The sequence below is a fragment of the Camponotus vicinus genome, unplaced genomic scaffold, assembly GCF_025532165.1.
Source record: "Camponotus vicinus isolate PSW18456_S1 unplaced genomic scaffold, iyCamVici1.0 SCAF_8, whole genome shotgun sequence".
Classification (NCBI taxonomy): domain Eukaryota; kingdom Metazoa; phylum Arthropoda; class Insecta; order Hymenoptera; family Formicidae; genus Camponotus; species Camponotus vicinus.
Genome location: NW_028141980.1, coordinates 12025031 through 12049204, shown reverse-complemented (window position 1 = coordinate 12049204; position 24174 = coordinate 12025031). Strand labels below are relative to the sequence as shown.

At 34.4% G+C, this 24174-nt stretch overlaps 1 protein-coding gene across 14 annotated transcripts in view; it reads left to right on the top strand.

Moving 5' to 3' along the window:
- Nucleotides 1-24174, top strand: part of Dscam1 (Down syndrome cell adhesion molecule 1) — a 70409-nt gene that overhangs the window by 7951 nt on the left and 38284 nt on the right. Inside the window, exons 4-9 of one of the 14 annotated variants that reach the window (XM_083106520.1) lie at nucleotides 349-530; nucleotides 942-1080; nucleotides 6544-6714; nucleotides 9544-9708; nucleotides 13091-13240; nucleotides 20726-20858. In XM_083106520.1, coding sequence (XP_082962646.1) covers nucleotides 349-530; nucleotides 942-1080; nucleotides 6544-6714; nucleotides 9544-9708; nucleotides 13091-13240; nucleotides 20726-20858 — 940 coding nt within the window. Of the gene's footprint in view, nucleotides 1-348; nucleotides 531-941; nucleotides 1081-2717; nucleotides 2880-4131; nucleotides 4294-4961; nucleotides 5124-6543; nucleotides 6715-7445; nucleotides 7608-8059; nucleotides 8228-9543; nucleotides 9709-11010; nucleotides 11173-13090; nucleotides 13241-20423; nucleotides 20556-20725; nucleotides 20859-21691; nucleotides 21816-24174 lie in introns of those variants that run through there. The other 13 variants (XM_083106522.1, XM_083106521.1, XM_083106528.1 and 10 more) reach the window with 13 other exon arrangements.

The following is a 24174-nucleotide window of genomic DNA, read 5'->3' as shown; positions in this document are numbered from 1 at the left end:
TTTATAGAATATTCATTTTTTATAATTAAAGAACTGCTACAATTTTTGATCTAAAATTGATCATTATATTTAGAAAAAACGACTTAAATCATAGATAGTCGATATAAAGTCATGGCATGTCATTTATCATTTTAAAAATTATAAAACAAGCTTCATTTATCTTGAAAAAATAATTATAATTAGAGATCTTTTTAAATTTGATAGATTAAAATTTATAATTTTTCAAAATTGTATATAATTTTCAAAATAAATGGTTTTGTAACACGAACACACACACACATACATTGGTGCAGAATGGCTTAAAAACACAATATTTTTATAATGGAAATATTTGCATTCTATTTGCAGTTGTTTCGGCTGAAGATGTATCCATGGGACCGGTATTCGTCAAGGAACCTCCAAATCGAGTCGATTTCTCAAATGGAACCGGTGCTGTTGTCGAATGCCAGGCAAGAGGAAACCCTCAACCGGATATCATCTGGGTTCGCTCCGATGGAACTGCTGTAGGAGACGTTCCTGGACTGAGACAGGTATTATTAGGTCAAGTTTTAACTCATTTTCTTCCTGTTTGGAAATATACTTCTGTTTAAAAGTAATATAATTAAAATTTATTTTTATTCACGATCGATTTTATCGAAACTTTCTTAAAAATCTTGATGTTTGTTAAACTTCTTATTAATGTTAGTAATGAATATTCTCAATAAAAAAAGCAAGCTTTTCACTAATTAAAAGTAATTTTTTATACAATGGATAATGAATTATTCTTTAAAGTAACTGCTAATTAGTTATTCTAATATTAAATACCTTTTTGTATCATGCGAATGATATTATTAAATATTTATAGCTTTCTACATTTATGCGATGAGACGCATCAATTATTTCCGAGCTTGTTACTATATGATTATACGAGTTTAGACTACATGGTTATTGATCTTTGACAGGTTTTGCCGAACGGAAATTTGGTATTCCCTCCTTTCCGCGCTGAGGATTATCGTCAGGAAGTTCACGCTCAGGTCTACAGCTGTTTGGCACGTTCCCCTGCAGGTTCGGTACACAGCCGTGATGTCAACGTGAGAGCTGGTGAGTGTCATCCCTACATTTATCCATTAAATAATATTTATCGTTTAGCCATCTATAATATTTTATAAAAATATTCGAGAAAAGTGTGGTTAACCTTAACTTTAATTTTAATTAATTATCTGATTTTTTGATATATATATATATTAATTTTTGAGAAAAAAAATTATTTAAGTCTTTATATTTAATTTCTTTATATTAATAGATATTAAAATTATGCAATTAAAATTATGAAGAAAATAGAAACTTTTGAATTTTTTAAATTGAATGTAATTTGGTAAAAATAACTGCTATTGAAATTAAGGTTAACGATATTGTGTATTTTATTTTTATTTTAATGAAATTAAATTATTTCTCAGCAATTTAATTAGCCTGTTCAAGATGTTTTAGAAACAAATAAATGAAATACTAAGGCCGGTATTCATAGTCCGGTCTTATATTTAAGATCGTCTTTAGTTCATCTTCAGATAATCCATAGCCAATAAAATGATACATACAATATCTAAAGATGAACTTAAGACGATCTTAAATATAAGAACGGACTATGAATACCGGCCTAAAAGGCAAATTCTTATTAAATTTTGAAATTTAATTTAAATTTAAATCCAGTATTAATTTTAAATGTTAAATTTTTTTTAACATTTTTTATTAATTTTGTATCTGAAAATAATTATAATATTATAGTAATGTTATAATATTATATATAATATATATAATATATAATATATAATATAATATATATAATATATATAATATATAATATTATGTATATTTTTAAAGTTAGTAATATTATACAAGATGGCTAAACATAGAAAAATTTAAAAAATATTATTTTCAGCTATAATTGGATAATTGTACTACATTTTATCATACGTTACGGTTCTTCCACATTTATCCGACATTTGTTTTGTGGAAGAACTTTAATTCGGTAAATATTGATATTAATCTGATAATTGGATTAATAATATTTGGCCAAAATGCGACTCTTCTAAATATCTTGCAATCTCTGCCGCCGCCGTTTATGTGAATGCATTAATGTACTAAATTTCTTCTCCAGTCTCAATCTGCTCGTAATCAGGAAATTACTTTTTACGATCGATGTAATCACATTTCTACGTGATGTCATATTTCTTGCGAAATTGAAAATACTTCTGAATCATATGCGGTGATGTCAGACCTGACGTCACATTGTTTTATCGGCCGGCACAGTATTATTCTTATTTTTTATTGATTAAAAAATAAAATTTATATATACATGTAATAATAATAATAATAATAATAATAAAAATAATAAATATTATATATATATATATATATATATATATAAATTTTTTATAATATGTTTTATAAATTATATTTTTTCATGTGATGAGAGCATAATAATTATTTAGCATTAACATTATATTAGCAGTTATTAAATATATTGTAATTATACATAATAGCAAAATATAATAGCAAAATTTTTATAATAATGTTCCCATATTAATTAATTAGACTTCATTTTCAAAAAAAAATATTTATTTTAAATGTTTATTTAAAAAAATATATTTAAAAGGTTCTTGTGTAGATTTTTATTGAGACTGGAGTAAAACACGTGTTTAACACATCGTGAACGCTATTTTTTGTATGCAAAATTATAGTGGTGGCGCAGTATTATGACACCGACGTGAATAAGGAATACGCGATTCGTGGGAACAGTGCCATTTTGAAGTGTGTCGTTCCCTCTTTTGTCGCCGATTTCGTCAAAGTCCTATCCTGGCATACAGATCAGGGAGAGGAATTCGTACCTGGCGATGACTTTGGTATCATTTGAAACATTCGATTAATAAACTAAAAACCGATTTCCTTATATCTTTGCGAGCAGAAAATTTCGTTGTTACATCTTTGAAAAGACATGGGATAATTCATGTATCAACATAAACTTGAACAGACATTATGATTCATTATAATCGTTTAAAGGATAAAAAATTTCGTATAATAATATAAAACTCTCACATGCATAATATAAAAGATTTTTAAAAAATATAATAAAATTATATTGAAATTATATTTTATCAAATATATATCGACATTATTTCAATTGATTTATGCCCTTCAGAGACAATTAAGAAATAATGTCGTTATTACTCGCTCGTATGTTCCATTTCGAGGCCACAAATGCATCGTGTCGTTCGGTTGAGTAACTGACACCATCCGTGCGACTCGGGCGCTTCTCGTATATTGATCTCAATTGCCATCGTGGCGAAATGCAAACCCATTTGGAGCGCGAAAGTATATGGGTCGCTCACTTTCCACTTCCACGGCCAATATGTATATACGTGTGCATCGTCATTCGTCTCGTTAACGTTATTCCCAACTCGATATATCTAGCCGAATCGGATATTTGATCAATGTATCTGCTATCTCTCTTGTTTTTCTATTAAACCACACAGTTATACGATATTTGTTTCTAGCGCGTCATGTGTGTATTCAAATGGGTTGTTTAAATAATATTTAGTTTAATTTGGCTTTTTTTCACATGGGATATTTTATAGTATATAGAAATTATAATAGCATATATTAGTTATATAGAAAATATAACAGTATATATATTGCATAATGCTGATTAATTATAATAATAAAAATAATAATAAATATTTTTATAGTAGTATTTCATAAATTAATTTGTTTGCTTACAACGTCGTACCCTCATAAGATTCGTTTGTCAGATTACGACTAATATAAGATGCGACAACGCGAACTATTCTGCTCGCAAAGTGGTGACAAAATGTATCGTCCAAAGCTGTCGTCAACGTCGTTTCATTCGATTTGAGTGAAAAATTAATTTCTCACGCGCGCGCACATGTTTAAAGGTATCATTCGTCAATATATCTTTGTATTGTAAAAGTACACTTTAATCGAGCAGTTTCAAGCAGCGTCGTCATAAAATACAATTCGTCAAAAATATTTTGATAAATGTATTTCCAATCATTGGAAACTAAAATGCCACAATGGACGCCTATCAGTCAATAGCAGAAACGAGTACACGTAGATTATTTCGTCCGTTTATTACAGTGGTGCATCAGTATTATCAGTCCGAAGTCAACAATGAATATGTAATACGCGGCAACGCGGCCATTCTCAAGTGCAGTATACCGAGCTTCGTCGCGGAATTCGTTCAAGTCGTTGGTTGGCAGGATGACCAGGGAAACTCTTTCGATCCAGATCAGGGCAACGGTACAATCTGAGATTTTTAGGATATTTATTTTAGGATATTAGGAAAATCGGGACGTGCGTGGGCAGCGAATGGTAAACTAGTCAACGTCGTCGATACCGTAACAGATTTCTCCTTATCACAATATTCATCGCGAATTTTGCTGATATTTTATTTAAACTGATCTCAGAAATTACTGTCTTTATATTTAAATGAGTGGAAACCTTTACATATATTAGTGTTTAACATTTGATTTAAGAAAGCTGCAACTACTACAATTTCTTAAGTATTCAGAAGTTCGTAAGTCTTCTTCTACTTACTATCTAAGAATCAGTTTGTGCAATTACATAGCATAGTAGAGCATCAAATTGTATAATATTAGCTGTTAGATTGCAATAGATTGCAATCTCTTTGATTGCCTAATTTCCTCCAGAGAAATTTATTTCATTTTTACAAAATTGATTTGTGAGATTAAATCAACGCGCATAACAAGATATTGTCTTACAAGTATACAATGATTTGCATATCATAATGATTGAAGAATGTGTGTTGTGTCCTGAACCGAGAAAATTGATTCTCCTCGATTAAGCACGCAACAACGCAACACGATGTGATTTTAGGAAGCGTGCGATATGCGATATAGTTACACAATGCGTCATTATAATATTATCTTTGCCATTATCTTTCGCAGTCGTGACTCAATATTACGAGGCGGAAGTTGTATCGGAGTACGTAATACGTGGAAATGCGGCTATTTTGAAATGCACCATACCAAGTTTTGTCGCCGAATTTGTGTCGGTCGAATCGTGGGTGGGAAGCGACGGCTCAACCTTCAAATCATCTACTGATTATGGTATAGCACATGTTTTCTCGTACATTCGGTATATTTATTCTCCTATCCTTCCAGAGAGAAATTTCTCCTTAAAAGGGATAATATGCCGGAAAGATTTTATATTCTTTTTTTATTCTATTTATTTTTATTCAAACATCATGAAAAATCTGATAATAATTATTTTTATTAAAATTTATTTTTAATAAAATAAAAAAATGATATATCATCATATCAATTATATCATTCTTGCGGTATAAAATAAAGAATTTTTGTAATTCCCGCTAGAGAATTCTGAAAGAAAAAAAAGTAGCAATTGGAAATATTTTTATTCGTCATAACACATTGTCTTTGCTTCGATAAACAAATTACTTATCTAAAATAAATTATTTGGTTTATTTGGAAATAATTTGTGTATATATATATATATTTGCCCTTTGCAAATTAAATCATTTGAATGCATTTTAATTGATTTATAGTGTGCAGGCGTTGCACAATTTGTATGACGACTGTTATGTGTGTAATGAACCGTCGGGCAATAAATATGCGCAATAAGTACACAGGGTGAGGAAATTCTCTTTCCGGTCATATCACCCTCTGTGCCCATGCTACTCAGACACCTCGTCCCCTTGTCCAACTTTGTCAAAGTTCAAAGTGGCACGTGGTAACGATTCGTTTCCGCTGGCCGCGCGGTCTGATAATCCGACAACGGCTGTGAACGGCGGCGGCAGTACATACATACATGAAGGTTAATGAACCATCCGGTGACTCTCACGCCGCGAATTATGACAGGCCTAAGAAAATAAGCCGATATCGTACCCATGACGAACACGGGAAATTTTAGGAAGTTTGGTCGAAAAGCTACTCTGGGGAAAATTTTAGAATGAATTATACATCTCGTTGTGATATAATATTATAGTCCAGTAAGCACGAAAAAAACACAACAAATACAAAGGCACAGAAAGAATATTTTCTTGGAATTATTACGTTTAATTTGTGATTGCATTATCTCAATGGCGCTTTATTCCACATATGAAAGTATTCATGAAGCACGGGAGTAAAAGATTGCAAGCAGTTTATCCTGCAAATTTGTTAAAAATGTTATTTTTTGCTTTAATTTATTGGTATAATTGTGATATTTTTAAACAGATTGATTTTTTTTTCATGAGTGAGAACGACAAATCGAATATCAATAACTATATCTTTTCGTGATCAATTCGCGCACAACACAGACAAACCTCTTTTCCATCTACAATATAATATAAAACTATGAATAATAAACACACACATACATATACTTTATTTTGTATACTTGTATAACGCACACATACACATACTTTATTTTGTATACTTGTATAACGCAGATATATCTTTAAACGACTCTTATGCAATATTTGTTATTTTATTGAATACTTGTTTATATTAATTTACATTCTCCATATAGTCGTCACTCAGCCTTACAATCCAGAGATATTGACTGAATACGTTATAAGAGGAAACAGCGCGATCTTAAAATGCAGCATTCCCAGTTACATCGCAGAATTTGTTACTGTCGAAGCGTGGATTCGCGAAGATGGAGAGGTTTACCTTCCGGAGGATCTAGCAGTCGTACAGGGTACTGCAGATTCGTCCTGAATTATTTTAGGCATCCCGTACAAAATTTGTATATGAATTAGGATGTCGCATATTAGTTTTTTATAATAAATTAATCTTTTGCAATTTAATTTTAATAAAAAGGATATTGAAAATAAATGATTCAAGAATTCACAGCAGTTTAATTCAATTTTTTAAGAAATTGAAAAAAAATTCTCAAAATTAAGAAAATTAAGTTTAGACTTGTAAGAATAAAATTTTAACTTGTTCAAATTCTTACATGACAATTAATCAGACGCTATTGTGTTAAATTTTTTTTTCTCGCCTAATCATATACAAATTTTTTGTGAAACGCATTTGTCGCTTATTTATGTCCATGATATCTTTAACCAAAATAACATATTCACTCTTTCTCTTACAATCCTATTGCAAGATTTACGCATCCGCGTATATATTTTATCGTCCGTTGATTCGTCAGCTTTAACTCCTTAAATAAAAAAATGTATTTTTGTAAATATGTATTTTTTTATCAAAATACATATTTACAAAAAAATCGATAACTAACACATAAGATATCTCCTGTAAAAATATTTTTAATTCTTGTTTGATTGATTTATTTTGTACAAAGTGAGATGAATTAATTTTTTCATCAATGTGTAACTAGGAATCTACTCAATTTATCAAAAAATTAAAAAAAATGGTTCATTTTTCACCGTATCTCAAAGAATTAACACGCGTTGCCCGCGCCGGCAGTCGTTTCGCAGTTCTACGTCACCGAAGCCGAGAACGAGTACGTGATCCGGGCTAACAGCGCGATCATGAAATGCAAAATACCGAGCTTCGTGTCCGAATTCGTCCACGTGGATCAGTGGGTGGCCGACGATGGGACGATTTACACGCCCGGACAGGAGTACGGTATGATGCCGATCGATGCCGATGTAGTATGCGTTGTTGTGATTCGGAACAATTTCTGTATTCTCTTCTTTCCCCGTATTCTCATTTCCTTCCCTCAAATAAATTCGTGCATTTTCTTCTCGTTCGCTCCCTGACAACTATCGGTTGCAACTTACGGTTATTCCGACTCTTACTTTCGAACACAATAAGAAAGAATTATGTTTGGAAGCATATTTGAAAATTATGAGATAAATGTCGAGATCGACATGTCAAAAATCACACGAAAATACATCTGAAAGCAATAATAGTTCCAGTGACGCAAAACATGATGCAATGTAGAATTTTAATCGTCCTTCAGATTCAGTTCGAGTAGCGTACGTCAAAGCAGATTAATTATATATCATGATCACATCATGATATATTACATCATGATTTATTATATCATGATCTCTTCGAGAATTCGCGCATTGCAGTGGTCCAGCAATTCTACGAGACGAGAGTCATCGACGAGTTCGTCTTACGCGGAAATACGGCAACTCTGAAGTGTCTCGTGCCCAGCTTTGTGGCGGATTTCGTAGATGTGATTGAGTGGCTGGCTGAGGATGGCTCCACGTATAGTACAAATAGTCAGCAGGAAAAGGGTACTTAGCGTTACGTCGATTACACGAAATTAATATTAACGGAATAATTTCGTTTTAATCCTTCGACATAATTTTTCCCTAAATTAGTTGTTCTGTAATGCAATTTTTTGTTTGCTTATTTTAGGTGAATCATTTCTCTTTATATATCCTCTTAAAACCAATTAATATATTTATTTTTATGATGAATTATTTTGCAAATTGAATTACGATTTACTCGCTTCAGATGAATAGAGATGGTTCATCCATGCATATATTATATATTCACGTTATTCGCGCATTCTCGGATAGTGAAAAGGAAGGTTGGTGGTTGATGGAATGGAACGCGGATCTTGCCTGGAAAGTTTGCCCTTTCCGATTCAGCGATCGGCAAGGGTGAATAAAGGCAGAGCATGTGGCTGGCAGCGACTTCGTTCGGTGTGATCCTCAGATTAAGTTAAGCTGGATTAATCGGTCCGAAAAGCAAATTAACGCCCGCGCGAGTTTGATCCACTTTCGGTAGAGAAAGAGAGAGAGAGAGAGAGAGAGAGAGAGAGAGAGAGAGAGAGAGAGAGAGAGAGAGAGAGAGAGAGAGAGAGAGAGAGAGAGAGAGAGAGAGAGAAAGATGATCGTTCAGGGGTTATTTCTGGCGACAAATTCTGGCATGATCGAATTTGCTTTATGACCGCGAAGATATCAATATCCGAAGATATTATGATAATTAATGAGATATAAAACATTAATTTATTATATTTAATTTGTTTCAATCATACTGCCCTATAATAATTATAATCTCTTTCTTATCTAATTTATAGTTATGAATATTATTGCCTAAGCACACATTATTGTATATTTCAAAAAAAATAAGTAATGAAATCTTAATAGATCTTAATAAATTTCTTAATAAATCAGAATTTGTAGAAAATAAGAATAAAAATTATAATATAATTTTTTTAACAGTTTAGATATAAAATTTGGTTTATGATTATTTTGAAAAATATTATTTTAAAACATGAGATCTCTTATACTGATCTTTTAAATTACAATATTTCAGTATGTCATTCGCGGAATGAAATCACTATGAAATTAGAAAATAAGAACGTGGGTGTACTCATAATTTGCAATTAGATTAAGTCGGATTAATCGGATCGGTGTCTATGGTGCAATTGAAATTTGCCACGCTTGATAGAGGCACGATCGGAAACTAGCTGCAGCAGTCAGTTTGCCGACAGCCAAGTTCATTGAAATTTTAATCGACGCGATCGCGATCAAAGCGCGCACCGGCGACATTCACAGCTAGAACAAACGCCAAACTCTCTTTTTTTCTCGCTTCATTGCAGTGGTAGCCCAGTACTTTGAAGTTCAGGTTTACGATCAGTTCGCGATACGCGGCAACGCGGCTATTTTCAAGTGTCAAGTTCCCTCGTTCGTGGCCGACCACGTGGACGTGATGGGATGGATCGATTCCAACGGCGGCAGTTACGTCGCCGACGAACAATCATATGGTAGTCAAAAAATAAAAAGATGCACTTTGCATTGTATTTCTTTTTTTTTTTGCAAACCGGAAGGACACAGGTTCTCTTTAAAGAAGGCGCAAATCACCAAACAAAAGGACTGACTTAATCATCTAGTTCAATATCTTGCGCGCACTTTCCTTTCTTCTTATTGATGCTATATACACTATGTTTCTTGGATTTCTTTGGTATAAAATGCATGTAGTGTAAATAGATATCGTTTTCATGTACATCGTTGCAATGGATACCTGCGCGCAACCTGTTTATTGAATATATGCAACGAATTGTAATGTTGAATATCGATCGGGTCTATTTCAAGACTGGTCGTGCGACTGGTTCTCTTTGACAAACGCAGGAACATATTCTTCAGAGCTGTCCGCGACAGTAGAACTTATTTTAATTCACAGACATGACGGTGACATGAATAAAATTCCTGATAATGACATAGTCAGATGTAATGTATTGTCGAACGGAGTTTATCGAATTATTGAAAATATGATTACGTACAAGTTTGCGAATATAACGTCTGAATCATTTGTTGAGCAGCTTTTACTTCCGGAACAATTTATTTATATAATTACTGAAATATTTTTGTGCTTAATTAAGCAAATAACCGGTTTGTTACGCGTTCTTAGCATAAATTTTATTTCGTAATATAATATTTCGTAATTTTGTGATACGAAATGTCAATATGTTATTAGCATTGTTATTAGCATTGTTTGCATAAACATTCAAAGTGGATTTGTTAAAGCGTATAATAAATTCAATATTTTATCAGCTAACAAATTGTCTGAATTAGTACAACAGATGTTATGTAATATTTTCCGGTCTTATTTCCTTTAAATAATACATAAACATTGACTTCGAAATATACCTAAGCCAACCTTTTTTATAAGAAATTCAGCTAAGGAAATATTGAGACATTACGCAATAAATTTATTAAATTAGGTTATTCAAAATAAAATGTTTTTAAAAATTCGCGTAAACACGTACAAATACAATAGTATCCAAAACAAAATATTCAGTATTTAATATAAAAATATTAGATTATTAATATTCAGCTATTAATATAATTATTAATTAATATTGTACAAATTATTAATATAATTAAAATTAATGAAAACATATTTTCGAATCTAAAAATTTAATCATAGTCGCAACACTTTGTTTACCATAATCTTTTTATTTGAATTTATATCTCTTAAAATCGTTAATCGTCGAACGATCGACACGTCCTGTTAGATTGGAGATTTGCGTCTTATGGTAAAACCGGAAACCGGTGTCTGGTTGCAGTTGTCGGGCAGCGGTATGCAGTGAACGTGATGGACGAACACGTCCTTCGGGGGAACGCCGCAATTATCAAGTGTCACATACCGAGCTTCGTCGCCGAATTCGTCGAGGTTGACTCTTGGATCGAAGACGAGACTACTGATATATATCCTAGCGCTGATTACGGTACACGATGCATAACATTTCATGTTATCCTCATTCTGCTCGAATGTCGCGTGAATCTTCTATCTTTAAGATAATCGTAATCTGCAAAATTGCCACATCCTGCAAAAAATGGCCAAAAGATAAACGGAATGTGTTCTATGAATGGAATTATATTCTATTTTTGTTTCTTCTCATTGGTATTTTATTCATCAGTTGTATATTTTATGAGATAATATTCCTGCAGAAATATTTCTACTTTCTTATACATTTGTAAAACAAAACTACTACGTTTTTTTTTTTCGTATTATTCGTTCTGTGAGAGCGATGCATTTCGAGCGTTCGGTAAAGTTAGAATTACGGTGCTCGGTAAGCTATTAGTATACGTATACGGCAATGTAGTTCAAGGATTCTCTCATGAGTCTAATCATCATCCAGTAATGACACTCCGCTTGACGATCGCTTTTGTATTTATGCAAAAATTATCCTCGGCTCGACCGTGACAAGTAACAATGCGACCTAATTACAAGATCTGCAATACGATGGTTTCACGCAAATTTTAACAAATATGAAAACACATGGGGACAGAGAGAATGGCGAGGAAAGGAAATGAATTTTTACGGTCGATACGAACTTAGTTGCCAAGTGGCACAAATATAAATCCAGGTCGACTAAATCGTTCCATCGGTCTCCGATCTCTATCGACCAAGTAACCAATCGAACTACGCTATTGTATCACGACACGCGTGCAAACTGCAAGATATATGTTTCCATTTGTAATCGGACGCCCCTCGTTTCAAAACTGCCGTGCAATGCGGGATTCTATATAAAAATTTATACGACGTTGACTGCCGCTGCTCGCGCTGTTCCAGACCTCTCTTCCTCTTTTCCACCGATTTTTTTCCGGTCATTCGATCGGTCTATCCATCTCTTCTCACCTGTGTCCTTCTCTGTGTGTGATAGTAGCTAAATGGTTATGGATACCGCTTGTATGTGATTGCATGTAACTAGTTCGCCTATCCAGGAAGTCTCGTTTGCCAATGGGACTCGGCCGCAAAAGCGATCAGATTCGTTAGAGGCGTTGAAATTGCAATTTCAACCATGATAGAGAATAACTTTAACGGATTAAACGATTCGTTATATCTCGTTTATTAAGATGAAGTTAATTTTCGTTAAATAGTACTGTGTATTCTGTACGTAGATATTTCAATAATTTAAATACACTAAGGAGATTGAATGATAAATAATGTCTGACAATGATAATAAAATGGGAGAATATTTTTAAAAGCGTTTATTAATCATATCTATAATAAATCTCTGCTAATAAATTTTATAAACTTTATATGTATAGGATAAAAAAGGTGCCATCTTCTATTGTCTTCATTTTTATTATAATAAACACAAAGAACAGATTTCCTGGATGCTTGAATGAGCAAGAGGAATGTTGCGCGCCATGAATTTTCACTTGCAAAAAGATAAAAGCGTGATTCCGCATAATATATTCTTTATGCGACGCAAGATTCCCATGCTGTTGTTTGGCGAACGTGCTTGGATTTCGTAAAGAATTCGTCGAATGTTGAAGTAGGAGATTGATGAAAGGTCCGTGGCGATTCAACGTTCGACGAAGGACACTGCATGTTTATTAATCAAAATCGCATTATGCTCGAAAAGTACATATCTCAAGTACATAAGCAATTTTTATATGTTTATATCGTTCGAGCATCGTGCGACTGCATCGTGCATCGGGATAATCGATTTGCCCTTGATGCTGAATAATACGTGTGTGCTTTAAACAGACAGATAATCAATTAAACGATTGGTAATGATATATGATTAATATTATGCGATATTAAATGATCAGTCGATCGATTATCCTGACGAGTCACGTAAGAGTGAGATTAATGTGCAATGACTAACGTGTATGTGTTCTGAACGGGTTTAGATGGAAAATACTTGGTGCTGCCATCCGGAGAATTGCACATCAGGGACGTCGGACCCGAAGATGGATATAAGACTTACCAATGTCGCACGAAACACAGGCTCACAGGTGAAACTAGATTATCTGCTACGAAGGGACGTCTCGTCATTACTGGTGAGTCAAAACGCAAAAGTGTCTCATTCTTTTTATACGGAAATTACGATTCTGATTCAGCACCGCTCTCTAGAAATATTTCTCGATAATCCTTCGATGTAATCGGAAGAATACAGCTTCATTAGTCAGCGCGCGTTCCGCATCTGTTTCTCAAACGAAATCAGAATCGTATTTCTAGTTTCGGACCTGGATACCATAATTCATACTTTCAAATTTTATAAATTAGCATATGATATAATTGATTGCAGTGTTTATTTTATATAGATAAAATAATTTTAATTATAAAACAACTTCTTTTTATAAAATTATTGTCGCTCAACGATTCGTTTATCTGTCGATTTAATGTAAATATAAAAACTTAACACAACACACGTTATATAACAAATTTACAATACTATATATAATATTAGTTTATATATCTCTTCAGAAAATTTAGAAATGTCAATTTTTTAATGTCCTTAGCGTAAATCATTTATCACATTGCGGAAGTGTCTGGGTTCGAAACTATTATCCAGGAGACAATTGATTTTTTATAACAGAAGAATTTCATGTAAGATTGATATTTTAAATTAATGTCATTATTTAATCTACATTAATTTTATCATTATACAAAGTATTTCCATATTGTTGGAAAGTCGATTGTCTCTTCGGGTCTTTAATCACGTTCAGTGAACGTGCAATCGTTTGGGCCAACGAGCTTGATCGACTTGGTTTTTTAAATACGAAAGGTCAATTGTTAAGAAAGATTATTCGATATTTTTACATCAGCATTTGAACTTTTCGTTTTCGAAACGCATGTATAGCATTTGGTGCGATCAAGCTCGTGGGTGAACCTGAATGCTGGGACAGGGTACCCCTGCGGGCACGCGCCACCGCCCCGCCCAAAACTCGACTCTTGGCATGATCGGTTTTGAGAATAATTGTTTAAAGAAAGATAAATGAAAAAAAGGAAGAAATATATATATACGAAATATATATGATTTGGGTTGCGAAATTCTTTCGACGCTCCGCGGCGCCTTCCGCGATCTCCGGGCTCTGTCCTTCGCTCTCGCGTGGTAAGTTTACAGAACATGTTCTTTCAGCCGAGAATTTCATTGTGTGGATGTTGCGCACGTTCAATAAACGTGGCATTAAACGCATCCGAGTTGCGTTCTGTGCTACTAATTAGAATTAGGAATCGATCGAATCATTCATCATATCTTTACAGCAAATTAGCAGTGATATTTAAACCGTTGAGTGCGAACATTAGTTATGTTTCTTTCTTTTCATTAAAAAAAATGAGAAGTATTATTGCATTTTTTATTTTATTTTTTTATGAACTTTAAAAATTTTAAATTAATTGTATATGAAAGTAATATATGCAAATCTTCTGCTTTTAATTATATCTTCGTGATTTATATATTACTATATATATTTCGCACAACGGTTTATCTTATTGCGTAATTCAGCTAATTCAAAGTTAAGTAAGATTTTCTTTAATATATTTCAAAGGATCCTTTTAGGTATTATTATGCGACTTGTGAGTGCGTAATCATTCTCGCTTCGCCACTCTCGCATAGCTATTGAATATTAATGACATTGATAAGCGAATTGCTTTGTTCGTATGAGGCAATAGCGCAAAGGCAAACTTGTCAAAGCATTGACAATGCGCAATGTAACAATTTAGGAGCTAACTAGAGCAAGATGCAATATAACCGTAATAACGATGATTAACGGAATGAACGGGGAGGCTTGGCAAGGGCTTGACACGACTCTTTCTACTGGCTTTTTGTTATGTAAAACTCGTGGAGAGCATACAACTAAAGTTTCCTACTATGAACAACTTAAACGGATTTTCCATGTGTTTGGAAGGCAACATAACGCTTTTGTGTCCTCCTCAAAGATTTCCAATATCATAGGTAGGATACTCTTGATCAGAATGCAGCATAATTTGTGGTTGTACATTGAAAATTTAAATTTTTTTATACGAGATAATCTGCATCAATATTGCTTAACGACAAATTACTTACTTTTCTATGCTATAAATAATAATAAAATGATAAGAAATAAAAATATATAATAACGGATTAATTGCGAAGTTGCAAGAGCAGATTATTAATTGCTTCTGTTTAATAATAATGATAAAATTAATTATATTAGGGATAAAAACAGAAATTTTTTTATTAATTAAATGACCCTGATATATTATACTTTTGATTTTAATTAGGTTTTTTATTGTTAAATCAGGTTTTATTTAAAATATCAGATATTAATTAAAGGATCACATTAAAGAAAAATAACTTAGGAGATTACTATACATTATATGTCCCTAATACTATTATAGTTATATAAAATTGTTGTAGCGTATCTCTTTGTAAAGTTTGCAAGATAGCATGCATATGTATTTAGTATAGGGGTTCCCTGTTCCTTTTCATTGATTTAGTTAGAATATCTAGTATCATCGTTCTCTCAAAACACGAAAATTGCTTGTAATTAATTAATTATTCGTCCTTTGGAAAGGATAAATCCATAATTTATATTATATCAAATTTATAAACGGGAGACGCAAAAACAAAAACATGCTTTTTAGAGCCAGTGGGCAGCGTACGTCCAAAGATTCCGTCTACAGATGACATACGTGGTTTCCGGACATTCATCGCAGGCTCCCAGGCCCTGATATGCCCAGCACAGGGGTTCCCCGTTCCCCTGTTCAGGTAGAGACCATAAAGAACGCGAATCCTTCGGGATGACCGTTCGCCGCGGACGCGCAAGTCCCAATTATAAACGATATGATCAGAGCCGATCGGCAGCGTGAGGCCCAAGTTTCCGACGATCGATGACTCCAGGAGTTTTCGCACGACGAAGGACGGCTCGGTTACGTTGCTGTGCCCCGCTCAGGGGTTCCCTGTTCCCTTGTACAAGTAAGTCGCTCAGGACGCGGAAATCATTGCGTTTATTTTTTCTTTTTCTCTCTTGGATCCCGTCCTGGATTCCATAATGTGATAGAACCCGTGGGAAGCGTACGCCCGAAATTCCCCAGCATTAGCAACATAAACGGCCTCGTCATACATACGAATGGAACTTTGCCGCTCATGTGCCCTGCTCAGGGCTTTCCGGTACCATCATATAGGTATTATATCATCAAATATACCTTGAGTCACTAGAGTCTCTTAAAGCAAGTTGATCCTCCATTTAGAAATTGCGATTAAATATTCCATACTTGCGGTGAAGCTAATTGACAATGATAGCACGTCTTATGACGATTTCACATTACATCTTTCTTAAATTAGCGATATGGTTTCAATTTAATACGGTTTTTACATAGTTGCATAATTGCATGATGATTTTATTTACGATTTTATTTTTTTTATTTTAATATATTTTTTCGTTCATAAAAATTTAATGATGTAATAGTTTTGTAAAATATAATAATTAGAGAGAGAGGCAGGAAGAAGAGATTCTGTTTCATTTTTTAAGACTAAATGTGAGGCGAAAACTATTTGCATTTATAATATTTGTGCACGGAAAAATCGTCGCAGCGCCGAAAGATAAAGTCGCGCCACGTTATACTTTTATGATCAATCACGAACTTTCAGAAAATTTGGAAGCTTCTTTAAGAGTTTTAGGGGTTCCCCGTCGTCTTTAATTTTGTAGTAATCCAAAAGGCGATATATTTGATTAAATAATGTTTAGAGCCAGTCGGCAGCGCGAAACCGAAATTCCCGACGATAGACGACATCAGAGGATTTCGCATGATCAAAGACGGATCTGCAACTTTGTTGTGCCCCGCTCAAGGGTTCCCTGTTCCGTTTCACAAGTAAGTCGAAGTTCGCGATTCGTAGCATCGTCGTTTTCGCTCATAATTGTCCTCTTTTTCTCTCGGGCTGCGACTGACAGAGCCTATAGCAAGCGCACGTCCAAAACTTTCGAGTACCATCAACTTAATTGGACTCGTGACGAAGATCAACGGAAGCTTGCCGCTTTTCTGTCCTGCGCAAGGATATCCGCTTCCGTCTTATAGGTAGGGTAAATTGTTTTCCTCTCAAGTCGATTTAAAATATAGTTTTACAAATTCGTGGAAATACATTTTATGAAAAACAAAAAAAAACTTTAAAAAACTAGGCATCTCTTATAATAATCTCTGATACAGTATTTTAAAAATATTGAATTATGACTTGGAAGTATATAATACCTAGATAAATAACAAACTGCTTATCCTCTTTTCCTATTTCAATGGGTTCAAGGGATTCCCTGTCCCTTGGCATACATAAATAGATCATTGTAATGTTGTCGGCACGTTTCTGACACGTTTCCTTTCACACTCGGTCTTTTTGTAGAACCCGTAGGGAGCGTACGCCCAAAGTTTCCGACAATGGATAACTCGCGTGGATTTATCTCACATCAAGGAGACACTTTGACTCTACCCTGCCCTGCTCAAGGGTTTCCTGTCCCGTCGCATAGGTGGGACAAGGTTATATCGCGATATATTTAGGTTTTAGGAATAAAGAATAAAATAATAATACGGAAGCGGCAGAAGCAATATGCGAGCGACAGGGCAATTAAAATCGCGATTATTCTCTGAAATTGCAACTATTTTCTTAATATTACACAACAATTTAACAAGTTTATTTCTTATTATCCATTTTTTAGAATTATTTTTAATATTACATAATAATTTAACAAGTTTATAAATTTTTTAAAATTATTTTATCCGAAAATATTTGTCTATATTAATTAATAACGTATTCCGGTAAATGTAAAATATTAATATGACCTGTCTCAGCACTCAGTTTTATAACAATTTAAATCGAAGGGATATAAACATTGTAAAAATATCACCGATTCCAACCGGTTGACATTTCACAGTTGCAGTAGTGCGATTATAGATTCGCGTTGTACGCTCGTGCTTTCTTTCGCTTTCTTATAGAACCAGTCGCCAGCACAAAACCGAAATTTCCGATGACAGAGAACTCGCGTACGTACACAGTTCACTGCGATCGGTCGCTGACTCTCATGTGTCCGGCACAGGCCTTCCCCGTTCCAGCCTTCAGGTATACAAAGTGTTCATATCATAAGAAAGTAAAATGCGTATAGAAAGGCTATATTCCAGTTGGTGCACGACCGCAATGCGGAACAATGGAGAAAGAATAAGAGAGGAAATTGCGGACTGATATATGTGCACGCGTTGTTCTTTCTTCTTTTTTCATCCCTTGTAATTCCCATAATAATCAATAGTATCTATTTATTATACATAAAATATATTTAGAGATTATTTTTTATGTATATTATAAAAATAGTTATAAAAATATTAATCTTATATTTATTAAATATTGTTGTCGATTATTATGGAATCGGAGAATAATTAAATTTAATTATTATTATCGCGCTATAATTTATAAATATTCTATCTTCAGTTTATATGATTGATAACATAAATGATAGAAAATATATCTCGTTTTATCGATATTTCTTCGAACATCTTGAAACTTTCGTAGAACCAATCGCAAGTGCTCGTCCGAAATTTCCGTCGCTGGCGGATTCGCAGACGTTCAAAGTATATCTCGGCGGTGCAATGACATTGCTGTGTCCTGCCCAAGGGTTCCCCGTTCCATCGTACAGGTAAAGACCTCTTAGTGTGTTTCTACCGCAAAAGATAATCTTTTTACACCCAGAACCAGCGTCCAGCACGCGCCCGCAATTATCCGGTTCGAGTGATCTTCAACGATTTAGCGTTTCTTCGCATAGAAACGTTACTCTGCTTTGTCCTGCTCAAGGATTTCCGGTACCTTTCTATAGGTAGGCGTTTGTAATAGTTAATTATTTTCAGAATATTAATAAATCAAGGATCTATATTTTTACACAGTATTTTATAACAAAAATGTTTTATCGAGAAATTTTAATTATTTCACACATATTTCCGGCATGATTTTTTAAAGATTTTTGTGTTCCATTCGATTTTAAAACGATCGATTAGAAAATTTTAAAATATTGTTGCAATCTTTTTATGTGTGAGAGTGTGTCTCTTCCTTCTATGACAGTTTAATTCGATTAGATTACTCTTGACTCGCTATTAATGCAGTTTAGCTCGGTATCAATGTCTATCGATGTTGATGAAAGGGGCCAACCCTATTCCAGCATATCTAAAATAACCTGGTGCCGCTTTGTGCATATCGGACTGTCTAGCGTTCTGTTTTTAGAACCCGCGTCGAGCACCAAGCCTCAGTTTCCATCGGTAAACGACGTTGGGTTGCGCATTACAAAAGGCACGGGCTTTACGTTGCTATGCCCGGCTCAGGCGTTTCCGGTTGCCACGTATAGGTAGGTCGATGTATTGGTCGATCTTCCGTATATTATCGTGGAAAAAGGAGAATTGCGAGGGGAAGTGAGAGTGTCTTCTTCGTAAGGCTGCTACTCTGTCCCAGTATCGATTTCTTCGGAACAAACGAAGTTGTAGTTAATCTTAATTTTCAACCCTTTGAGGATAAATTCTTGTATAGATTTATATTGTTTGATTTATTTATATAATATTACGGTTTTATTTTAATTTATATATTTCTACAAAATATGTCTACAAAATATTTTTACAAAATATTTATATATTTCTACAAAATAATTTCTTTTAGAAATTTAATTCCAAGTGTTTTAATATATCGATATCATAATTAATAAAATTAATGCTATGATAAATAATTAATAAAATCGGCTTTACTCTTGACTATAAGTTTAATTTATAGAACCGGTCGGCTTCGCGAAGCCCAAGTTCTCGACTATCGATAAAAGCCGTACATTCGAGATTCCGGAAATCAAAGGTCTAACACTGCAATGTCCTGCTCAAGCGTATCCTGTCCCAGTTTTCAAGTACGTATGTTTGTAAATATAAAACGCGCGGATTTCGATCGATTTTCTACGGCCAACGATTCGATATTTGCTCGTGTGTATTTTTGATATGACCTGTAGAACCGTTGTCGAGCTCAAAACCGAAATTAACGGCGCTGGACGTGAAATCGACAAATCCGAATGCGATATTGGGCTCCGTCGCGACTTTATTGTGCCCCGTTCAAGGGTTTCCCGTACCGGCATTCAGGTAAATTGCTCCTTAACTTCATATTAGTCAGAGCTATCCTCGCCATCTGCTTCAGGACGGTCTTTGATCGCGCCTGTGGTGGGTGAAGTCACCGAGGACACGTCATGGCAAGTAATTATCCTTGCCAGTGTTTCACGATGGTTGCCGAGCACTGGATAGTCAATATAGGCGGCTGATTGCCAATATGGAGTTACCTTGTCCCGGTGTATGGGGCCTTTCTTAAGTATTAAAATAGAAGATTATTAATTTACGGTAAATGTTATTCAAGAATCATTAATTGAATAATAATTTGTCAATCTTCTCTTTTTTTATATATCACATGATTCGATCTTGAATGAATAGATAGAATTTTTATTAACTTTACTTCGATGATTATACGTAACAATTAATATCTTCTGATAAATCTGGTTCCCCTTTTGTAGAACCGGTGACCAGTACGAAACCGAAATTTCCAATGACAGAAAATTCTCGTACCTACACGACGTACACAGTGCAACGTGATCATCCATTAACTTTGCCATGTCCAGCTCAAGCGTTCCCCGTGCCGAGCTACAGGTATATCAAATGTATAGAGATTGTCTCTGAATATATCGGTTGATGCGCAGTTACGATGTAGAGAGTGATTGAATAAACGCGAGAGAAAGTGGATATTAAAGGGAAGCCATCGATTTTTCCTTCCGGTTTAATCGCGTCCTTGTTATTCAAACATTTAAATTCCGCTTAATTTCTGCGCGGCTTCTTCTCGGCCTTTAAAAGTTTAATAACTGTCGTTTTCTGTTTCAATCCAGGACTAGAGAATATTTCAGATGTACACATATGTACACATAATTGATATAAACATTTGAAATACGGGATACTTTGCATTTCGAATTTTTGAGAAGAAAAATTTTATTTCTTGTGTAACTCTAGTTTGGAGTAAAAAAGTTTTATGTTATTTTATTTTATTTTATTATAATCTATTATAAATTATTTTAAATTAATTTAAATTATTCTATTATAATTTATTTTAAGTTTTATTTTATTTTATTTTATTACAATCATTTTCTTTTTTTTTCTTTTTTATTTTTAAATAACATTCTACACATATTGTATTTGAAATACAATTTTGTTTAGTCTTGCCTCCGATTCTCGGGATACCCAGTCTCAGCATTCGCGAAATGCATATTGACATATTTGACATTCTAACGTTCCTTCAATATAGAGCCGGTGTCCAGCGCAAAACCAAAGTTCACAAATGCTGATATAAAAGTGGTGAGGCCGACACCTAGCTCCACCGCGGTGTCGATGACTTGTCCCGCTCAAGGGTTCCCTGTCCCCATTACGCGGTTAGTAACAGTACCGGTTTCCGTGCTTAACAATGCTTGTTTTCGTTCTTGTGCACTTCTTAGAACCCACTTCGAGTGCAAAACCTAAATTGCCAAGTATACGTAAAGTTGACTTCATGGAGACTAAATCGCATGATGCGGTAAATCTGATGTGCCCGGTACAAGGCTACCCTGTTCCAATTTCGAGGTGAGACATGGATATATCTCATTGATACCCTTCATAATTACATTAAAACAAGTGGAATTTTTAATTATATGTCCGACATTGAATTTATTTATTTTTATTCTTGCGCCCACTGGAAACATCTTGTCAATTAATTATTTAATTAATAATCTTCGCGCTCGTTATATTATTGACGTCATGGATTGTCATGAGCGATTGATCATTCCGTCACGTTATTTCTCGTAGAACCGGTCGGATTTAAATCACCGATCTTCTCTACTGATGATACTCTTAGAGCGTATCCTAGACGTATGGGTACGGACGTGGTGCTTGCCTGCAACGCTCAGGGATTTCCTATTCCAACTGCCAGGTAATCTCTCGTAAGAGATTCTTACGCTTCTCCATGAAATTTCCATCGATTTCAGAACCGATAAGTGCCAGATCGCCGAGATTAACGTCGGATGATTTAAGTCGTACGATCGGCAGATATGAAGGACAACCCATTAGTATTTTCTGCGCTGCTCAGGGAAGTCCTGTGCCCACTACTAGGTAACAGTTTTTGAAAAATTTCATGATTGACAAAGGTTGATCTTGTAAAAAAAAAAGAATTTTTTATATCGATGCAAGCAAAAATCGAAAGAAACAACCAACTTATATATTGGTTGACTGAGGTCGAGTTTCGTTTTTAAAGGGGAAACTCTGTTCCCGCTATGTGTAAACAAAATAGTTTCCTACATAAATTAACATTCTTTAGAGCCCGTTGGCAGCAAAGCACCCGCTTTTGCGGGTGATGCAAAGTTGTCTCTATTGGTGCGAAAGGCGAACATGGACGTTAGTTTGCCTTGTAACGCTCAGGGTCATCCTCCTCCAATATCTAGGTACGAAATTCAATATTATTAATTAATAAGAATGCAAGAGAGTGTTTCAAAAACGACAGTATTATTTTTATTTTTAAAGAAAAAAGCTGCTAGTTTATGAGGTTAAAAAGAGGAAAAATCTGATATTTATTCAAAACTGTGGACTTTTAATGATGAATTTCATAAATACGTGTGCACAATTTATTATTGGCAAGAGGAAGCCCTGTCCCCGCTTTGAATGCATGAACGAAAATTAGTTTCGGAGTAATGGCAAGTCGATATTCTTTAGAGCCTGTCGGAAGCAAGGCGCCTGCCTTTGCCGGTGAAGCAAAGATATCTCTATTGGCACGGAAAGCGAACGCAGAAATCAGTCTTCCATGCAATGCTCAAGGCCATCCTCCTCCCGTGTCTAGGTACGACATTTAATAAAGATTCGAATAATAGGATCTTACAAGTAATAATGACATGCTGTAGAAATATTTTACAGAAAATATTCTGATATAAAAGTGCAACGAGACAAAATAAAGATGATATTTAAAAGATACTTAAAATTTCATTTTAAAGGATTAGCTTAAATCTTTTAAATATCTCGCATTTTTATATTATTCGTAATTATATTTAATTATTACTTACAATGGAGGAAATCAATACTCAATTGTGATTTTTCTCTCACATCTTTCACGAAATAATCGCGCGAAAAAAAAGTCGACGAGGGGAATCCTGTCTAAGGGTATTCAGTGACATGAGAAATATATATCTTTCTGCGGCGCGTGACATCAATTCTTTTGTTCTCTTATTTAGAGCCAATGGGCATCAAGGCGCCCGCATTTATCGGAGACGTTAAAACATTTTCTATCGTTCGTAACCGCGGGTCGGAAACCAGTATGCTGTGTAACGCGCAGGGGCATCCTGTTCCTGTAACCAGGTACTAGATAATTGCGTTATGATTGAGAATTTTAAATCGTGATATTCGCTTTTATATTATATCTTATTAACAGTAATAGATTAACAATTCCGAGTAATGATTACTCGGTTTTCCTCGCTTTTAAAATATGTTAGAATTTGATATAGTCATGTGATGATTACTTCATTCTCCCTCCGTGTAATTAGAACCAGTCGCCACGAAGAAGCCAAAGTTCTCGAGTGAATCAAAGCTGGCTTGGTACGATCGCGTTCGAGGAAACAATTTTACCCTGTTGTGTCCCGCGCAGGGGTTCCCAGTTCCTACTTATAGGTACATGCATAAAACTTTAAATCTATAATATGTGATTTTCACACATATGCGAGGAAAGTGTTTCTATTATCTGTCATGTAATCAGAACCAGTCGCTACAAAAAAACCAAAATTTTCGAGCGATGCAAAATTTGCTGGATACGATCGCGTTCGAGGGGATGATCTGACCCTGCTATGTCCTGCGCAGGGGTTCCCAGTTCCAACGTATAGGTATACAAATGAAATACTAAGATTGTAGTTAGAACAATACATGATTCTCGCAGCATGTGAAGAAAATTATAAGTTCATTTAAT